This window comes from Thermobia domestica, chromosome 2 (genome assembly GCF_964235325.1).
Source record: "Thermobia domestica chromosome 2, izTheDome1.hap1.1, whole genome shotgun sequence".
In the NCBI taxonomy this organism is placed as follows: domain Eukaryota; kingdom Metazoa; phylum Arthropoda; class Insecta; order Zygentoma; family Lepismatidae; genus Thermobia; species Thermobia domestica.
The window spans coordinates 179,926,862-179,935,627 of NC_137455.1; the positions used below are offsets into that span (position 1 = coordinate 179,926,862).

The 8,766-nt window shown below is 36.8% G+C and overlaps 1 protein-coding gene across 3 annotated transcripts in view; it reads left to right on the plus strand.

The window, feature by feature from the left end:
• The window catches only part of LOC145677738 (major facilitator superfamily domain-containing protein 12-like), a 64,996-nt gene extending 56,700 nt beyond the window's left edge, over nt 1–8,296 (plus strand). For all 3 annotated transcript variants that reach the window (XM_081748125.1, XM_081748130.1, XM_081748129.1), the window contains 2 exons: nt 1,533–1,663; nt 7,536–8,296. In XM_081748125.1, coding sequence (XP_081604251.1) covers nt 1,533–1,663; nt 7,536–7,666 — 262 coding nt within the window. In that variant the 3' untranslated portion in view covers nt 7,667–8,296. The remainder of the gene's footprint in view (nt 1–1,532; nt 1,664–7,535) is intronic.
• The last annotated feature ends 470 nt before the right edge of the window (nt 8,297–8,766 follow it).

Here is an 8,766-nt window from a genome sequence, read left to right on the forward strand (position 1 = left end):
CAACCTGTTCTTCCCGTGCGAGAAACGAGACTCTCAGCTATTACCTCCTATTCGGTTCATATAACCAGGAGCGAAGATTCGTGCGTTTACATCGAGATGTACTACGTGAGCTTGTCGTGAATAGATTCCTTGTACTTATCGGTATTATTGTTATTATTATTATTATTATTATTATTTTTTTCAATGTGTTTCTTGTGTCCTCCACTTTTATCAACTTCTGTTAGTATAATCTTTGAAAGTTTTAAAGTTTTCTTCATTATTCCACAATATAAACAAAGCCAAATAAACGTTGGAGATATTGAGTTCTTTTAGTTGAGTTAACAGAACGGTCATTTTTCCGTAACTTTTCTGAGTCAGCCTAGGCTACGGCTTACAAACTGGAGGGCAAGGCGAAAGTGTAGATACACTCTTCTAATTCCAAAACGGCTTTAGAGAAGGAGTGAGACCATATCTTGAGTAAGAATAAAGAGGATGGGTCCACACCTGACAGGGTATAGAATCATAATGGTGGCATCTTGTCCTCCATCTTTGATTTAGGCCTAAAATTGTAAATGGGATAGGAGTTATGTCATGTCTTTCTGGGATATCTTTCCTTCACAAACACAAATCCGAGTTGTTTCCAAGCTAATTTTAGCCATGTAAGAGGAATTGAGGAAGTTTTTACAATGATGCTACAAGTACCGTAGCAGTTCCTCATCAGTGACTATCGTTGAACGTCCAGTACATGACTTGTCCAGCACAGAACCTGTTTCCTTGAATTCTTCCAATATCTTGAATAAGATATTGTGTGAAATGTTTCTCCGCCCTCCCCCCTTCCCCCACCTGAACGAAGTTCATTTAACTAACTCTGATGCTGCGCCCACTACTCTTCAACCAACTTCAGTTCATTCGTGCAATGATAGTGACATGCAGAACCGTCTGATATATATAACAGAACTTAATTTCCTTACTTTTACTTGAATGAAGTTAAATCGAAAGCAATTTCAGATTTTGTTTGTGGTGAAAATCTGTCCCAAAGTTTTTTATCACACGATCTCCTTCCTATTTAAACGTTTGAGTTGAATCCAAGATGGCGTACGCAAAATAAGATCCGATTTCCTCCAGCTGTTTTCATATTATGAAGATGTATCGAGGCTTTTACTTCACTCTGTATATGCCAATGTCTTATGTATAGTGTTATTGTTTGTATGTGATTTCGTAATTGTTTTATTTACTTTCGTTAGTATCATACGTTATATTGTGTAGTTTCGGTGTAAAATGACATCAAGCTTATATCAGAAACTTTTGCAAGTAACTAACCAATTAAATAAATAAACTAAGTATAACTGGAACTCAAAGGGTCATTTTTGAATTTCTTGAATTGAAATGGTTAAAAATATGATACTGTGTTCAATTCAAAGAGCTAAGTCATACAAATGAGTAATTTAAAAGACACAGTTGTATTACTGTTTAAACGAGTCATCTACAGACCGATGTGTGGCAATACGTTTTAACAGTTCGATTGGTTCATTATAATTATTTCTCTCTTACAGGCAATGTATTACTCATTGTACAAATTTTTATCGAGACGTGGTGACATTTGTGTGTGGAGGGTCTGCTACCTTTGGACTTATTGTGTTGGCAACTCTCTCTCCATTCGTTATTGGGTCCAGGTCGAGTAAAGGTAGGTTTAATTGAAATAAGGATTAATATGTAGGAGATCAGAGATACTTAAATGGAGGAAATCAAGACAGAAGAACATTTTATTTTTATTGTAATATGTTTTCGCAGCACGACTATTGCATGAACTATATCGTAAAGCTAGTCGTGTATATGATTTTCTGTGAGCGTAGTATGGAGAGCCCTCCCCGTTAGTCTAGTAGCTGGCCTGTATGCCTTTAGTGCTCATGGTTCTGGCTTCGATTCCTAGGAGAGCATAACAAATTTAATTTAAGTCATTCGTTTTCATTGATTACAATCTCCTTTAACCTAAAGAGCATAATCATGGGACATATTTCACTTAGCATGGAGAAAGTTGTATAGAAGCCCTTATATGAGTGTCATTCACACTAACTTGTATGATTTTAAAACAGAGAATTTTTTAAAATATAAAATTATAAGTTATGCTTTCTTTAGATCTTAATATTATTCAGTAGCACATGTAAGAGGACGATACAGAAAGATCTACTGGGAAAATTGAAACATATGGGTAGATTCCTATCTTTCTGTGAAACCTTTCTGAGAAGAAAAGTCAATGTAATCCTAACTTCGCAAATTTTGATGAACTTGGCTTTTCGAATAAAATACGTTGCAAAGTTGATAGCTTTAGCACTATTTAAAGCTGAATTTCTTCCTGTTCGAAAAAAAAAAAAAAAAAAAGTGGAACAGACTTTCCTGATAATATTAACCCACTAATTTGCCTGATTGAAAGGGAGATGATGGATCTCACGTCTTGAAATCTGTGAAGAGTATAAAGTTGACATGGATTTGTCTTTTCAGTTACCATCAATGCATTGGGATATAGAAAAGCGGCTCCCGCAGTAAGTGATCAGTTAGTTTTTATGAGGGAAGTCTTCCAGAGTTACGACCAAGTAAGACTTGATTGTATCATTAGCAGATAGATCACTTGGCAGCGATAAAAGTACAACAGTTGTAGAGGCTTCTAAAATTTGAGCTGTGAGTCTTGCAGAGAAATGCAACGGTCAGAGACTTATCAGTTTAAAAAAGACATCACCACAATTATCAGTAATTCCCTCTAGGATATGTACGAGGCCTTTACAACTTCTTTCATTCAATCATCTTTTATTCTGAATCTTTTCCTATCTTATTCCCTCATCTTGCCATTTTTTTTTTTTTTTTTTTTTTTTTTTTTTTTTTTTTTTTTTTTTTTAAGATTTGTTTTGCCGTCTGTTCCAATCTTCCTTGTGGCCATTATCCTCCTCTTTCCATTCGCAGACACTTCTTTGGTAGTCGTTTTTCTTCCAGTCTTTCTACATATTCCTATCACCGAAGCCTAGATTTCTACTATTTTCTCAGGTATTTCCTTAGTTGACTGTATTCCTGATGGTTTTATTTTTTATTTGATTCTTGTCTTTCCAAGAATATTTCTTAGAAATGTCTACTGTTGTTTGGATTGTACTTTATTTTTTGCATTATTATCCGTTCTACAGCGTAGGTTATTATGGGTATAAGATATGTCTTGCAAAGTAGCATTTTAACTTGTCTAGATGTAGTTAATCCCATGTCAAGTTCGTAATAGTTTGGTAAAAATCTTCTTTGCTTAAGTCTCCCAGTAATTTCTTTTCTCATTCGGCTATCTGCATTCACACTTGAACCCATATACATAAATGAAAGTTTTTTTTTCTTTCTTTAATTAATGACTTCGCTCGTTTCATTTGCTTGTCTCGTCGATGAGTTTGTTTCTGTAAGTTGTCATAGGTTCACTGTTTACTTGGCATACACGATAGTCCCATATTCTTCTGTACATTAGTCTCAAGTATCAAATTGAGTTTACTTCTTCAGTTCCTTCCCGAATCATTACGTCAACTGTGAATATAATATCCCCCTATTCTCTGTAGTGTCCCATGTTCCTGTAGATCTTGGCGTAGCTTTGTCCACTATGTTTCACATTTGTTCAGCAGAGCTTAGGTCAGAACCTTAGCAAGCCGAGGTAGAAGGCGTATAGCGAGTAGAGTACACTTAGTTGCCCTGGCGATGTGGAGTGGGCGTTTCTTTCTGGAAGATGGATACCATGAACTGTCCAGATAAGGTTTTAAAGACAGGATTGGTTGCTCACGAATACATAACTTACTAGTCATACTCCCCTAAATCAAGACCAGAGGCAAACACGATGTGTAGCTTCTTGTCGCCTATACCGGAATACTAGATGTGGGTTCTATATGGTGAATTCGAACACACGCTGGTATGTCTGTACACACGCACACTGTTGTCATTGTGTTCGAAGTAGAAGCCACACACATTGCAAAACACTATTTATACTTAATCGGTCTCTTCGGACATCTACTTCAACTATCAGTTATCTAGTATTTGTGCACTTGCATAGGTAGTGGAGACAAGTGGCTCTGATTGTACTGGTGGTCTCCGTGGCTGACTGCTGTTTGGTTTCCGGATAGAAGTAATGCAACCACGTTTCATCCTGGGTAAGAAGCCGATTCAAAAAATCGTCCTTGGAGTTCGCAAAATGCCGTAAAATCACCTGCGATGATCTCACACGTTCGCGTTTCTGATCCACGCTCAAACATTTCGAAATCCATTTCGCAGAAAGCTTCGCATCTCCAACTGATCATGGATTATTGACCCAACACGTTTTTTGGATATGTGCACTTTGTCAGCTATCTCCCGAAGCGAAATCCGTCTGTTGCTCAAAATCAGGTCATGAATCTGGTCCACTTTTTCCGGAGTTGACACTGACACTGGCCTGCCACAACCTGTCACCATCTTCTGTTGAAAATTCACCACGCTTGAAGTTCGCACACCATTTCTTCACAGTGGAGTATGGAGGGTACTGTCCACCCAATGTGTCTAGCATGCAACCATGAATTTCGTTGGGTGACTTCTGTTGCAGGAAGAAGAACTTCATTACACCTCGCAACTCCTCTTTGGTGAATTTGATATCTGGCTCCGCCATGGTTCATTCAATTACCTGTAAAATAAAAACCGTTCATGGTAGAATCGTGAAATTTGGTACTTAAACATATAAAAGATCAACATTTCACATGACATCAATTACATCAGGGTAGTACATTGGGAAGGGGGTCAAACCGAGAACTTATCAGCCGACCCTCGTAAAAGAAGACCGATGTTAGTGTCCAGGCCATAGTTTTTGGGGTGGTTGAGATGAAAAGTGACACTGTCAAGGCCATTTAATTCCAAGTTCAGCCCACATCTGGATGGGAGTGATGGATAGAAAGGGGGTGACATTACGGATTTTTTATCATTACACTTTCATAGTGATGCGTATCGTCAGGAAGGAAAGGGTTCAAATACTTTCCATAAACATATTCTCCCTGTTTGAAAGAGGGTCGTTTCAGCTAGTTAAAGGTAAAAATTAAGCTCACACAATAGTTTGGAAACTAACAATGAAAAAAAGAAAGAAAGAAAAAAAAAACACATAATAATCATTTCCTCCTCAAGAAATCAATAGAACATGAAAATTAGATGATGCTTTCAACAGTGGAACGAGAACTTCCTGTTCACATATCCAGCGTTATTACTGTAATGATTTTGTAACTGAGAAACGAAACCTTAAAACGATCGTCAAATGAAAAATAAAATGAATCTTTTAGTATAACCTATCACGGTAATTCAACTAAGGCTAAAGAAGATTATAAATGCAAGTGGCTGATGATTGATGAAAGTAGTGAAATGATGAAGTGGGAAGAAACGGGAGAACCCCGAGAAAATGCACGGTTACGATGTGGGACCAGCACGAAACTTCCATGAACGTCCATCGTACCCCCTGCAAATGATTATGTCAATAGAGACGCAAACGACAAAACACCGCTATTAAAATTTGATCCAATCAACGTGTGCAGCAATTACGACATGCAACCAGTCCTGCAAGTTCGCAGAAAATTGACCGGGGTAGTGCGGTAGTACCGTCATACGTCTAGAGTATAGGTTTCTAGAACAACCTGTCTTCCTATCCAGTCCTTTACCTTCCATTCCTGCACCATGAAACCCCATAGGTGTTCCATGGGGTTAAGATCAGAAGATCTCCGCTCTGCCAGTCCATGCAGATGAGTTTCGGGTGTTCTTGTAGGGAAACCTTGATATGTCTGGATTATGCACAGCAGCACTGTTCTCATGCATTAAGACAAATTCTAATACACCATAGATCCGCCTTGCGGGACAAGGTTGTAGAGTATAACTGTTCTGGAAAATTTGGTACCAAGGTGTTTTCCAATAAATCAATATAAATGTGGCTGGTCATTCGCTCCGGCACTGGAATCAAATCTGGGCCAGCAGCTGTTATGTAGCCCCAGAAGTGTTCTGCAATCCGTCCAGAGTGCCCTTTCAGCACTACATGTTGAGCACACACATTATCCCTCGTGACCTACACAGGATGAGTCGTCGTCTTTGTTCAGGAATATCTTCTTATCACTTCATATAGTTAGATCCCAGTATGCCTATGGCAGCGACAGTTCCTCAGGCAAGCTGCCTTCATTCTTTGCCGTATAGTTTTCGTGGAAACAGTTATACTCTACAACCTTGTCCCGCAAGGTGGATCTATGGTGTATTAGATTGTTACTGACGTCCTGAGCTGCATCTGTTGCTCTATCTCTTGATCTGGGTGAACATTTGGTTTATTTAATTCCGTCATCTGGTGCTGATCTAAACATTTACGAACAGTTGGTGAGCTACAACTAAGTGCTTTGACGATTTGAAATTTATTCTGCTTTGCGACCACGATTCATAATTTTAGTACTCTGAGCTGTTGTTAACTCGAGACGACCACGCTAACGAGGCATGTTAGTGATTTGGCTTGTCAGAATGAAGGTTTTGGATGATATACTGTAAACAACAAGCATGATGTTACTACACATGCTTCTCTGCAATAATTGTGTAGCCCCTTACTGTTATCGCCTGATCAAACGTTTCTGAGTCCATGACCATACAAACTTAGTTTTCATCGTAAAAATTGTATCGTCAATGGCAGTGGCATTTCTACTTTACTTTAGAGTAAACTATTAAAACGTTTGGCCTATGAAGAATCGTTGGTTCGAACTATCGTCATGCAGATTCGTTGTCTGCTGTATTAACCATTAGACAACGACCATTTCACCCCGAATGTGCTGTCTTTACAGCATTGATGTCTTTACAGCAATTGAATTCAGTGCCTCCACTTCGAATCGTCTGTAATATTTTACTTTATCTCATAGATTCTTTCGTATTTCACTTATGTTGTTGTCCTTATCTATACTAATGCATTATTTGTATTTACGGTTTCTGCCCTCTTATGTAATGCATTCCAGAGTTTGATTACCTCTCCCTACAAAACTATAGCTTTGATTAATTTAATTTTCATATTTTCCACACCAGTTAGTGCAGGAATGCCAGACTCACAAATGTGCACATTTACACTTGACAGATAGCACTTAGTGTGCTCTCATAACAACGATGAAACATGCCCTCAGGATGCGCCATGCATTCGGGCTTAAGTAGTCTAGAATAAGCTTTAGAAGTATTCTGGACAGTTGCGAGATTAATGTGGCACAACTTCGCCCGATACGAACCTAATCGAGCACATGTGAAATGAGGTGAAAACGTTCATACTTAAAATTCTGCATTTACTAATACCAGCTGTTTAGATAATATGCTCAGTATCTCAACAGAAGTCATGAAAAGGCTCTTGAACTATTTATCTTATTTTACCTGAGTGAAGGGCCCTACACGATATTAGGTACGTACCCCATGACTTTTGACATTTTCAAGTCTTGTCAAATACGTCGTCATTTTTGTCATAATAATTTTATTATCATTATTGTTATTTAACGATTTTTCTTTTAGAACTTTACATGACTCTTTAATTTCAGAAAATACAAACTTATACCAAAGAGCAGAAGAAAGTGTTCCAGATCTAACATCAGAACAACTGAATGAAGATGGCAATGTGACAATACAAGAGCTAAGTCAACCGATTACGTGGACTTTCCACGAAGATTAGAAATTATCGGAACCGGCAAGTGTTTGATAATAAACGTTGGATTGTGCGTGTTTTCATGTGCGTATTTTAGTTAATAATGCAGTGCATATTATGTTGTATTCAACTAGGAACAGCGTTTTGTGTATGAACATTGAGCTAATGTTCATAATATCATATAGTAATGAGGAACTCCTTTTGCTATAAAGAGAAATGTGCATTTATATATTGTTATAAGTTATTGTTGTGATAGAAGGATAAGATCACATATTTTTATTAAATTTGATTCTCGAAGAGCTGTGTTATCGAATAAATAACAGGGTTTCTAATCAAAGAAAAAAGGAACTATAAATAAAATGATGACTAGCTTCATTATGTTAATCTCTTAAATAGAATTACGCCTTTGTGCTCATGTAAGACCTAATTTTCTGAAATTCCAGTTAATTATATTTTCAGGCTTCTTGTAGCTTGCGTTGGTGTGTGTACTTTTAGAAGCGACAGCCACGTATGAATTCCCAAGCTTTCATTTCGAAAAGTATTATTACTGTTTTAAAATGATTGGATCTACTTAACTCTTGTACTACAAGTAGCACAACTGCCACAGTGATAAACTAGCCTAGTAAAGTAATAGGTCGACATTTTTTTTTTTTTTTTTTAATTCTCTACAAGAAAGGTGATATATGAGAATAGGATTGTCTGAAAATATGGGATTACTTTACTAGTTTGTTTTAGTCTTTCATGTTGCACATTACTACGAACTTAAAAAAAAAATACTTTATATATTTGTTTTCACTGTTTAATATGCATATATAATTTTACTATCTAAAATGGGAAAACAGTTTTATACATTGCAGACTTATTTAATTACTCAGAATTAAAAGACCACCTTAGAAATTGTGTTAAATCATTTTTATCGTCTGCTAATGTAAAGAGAAAATGTTTTCAAATTGTCTGAAATTAAAATTAACTTCTAAGGAGTCCAGTCATAGTTAATTCGAACTACAGTTCTTTGTAAAACTCCAATTTTAATTATTATTTTTGAATGTATTATTTGATTACTTATATACTTTTCTGTGCTCACAAGTGAATTTAGATATGTTCCTATATAAATATTTTGCTGGTCA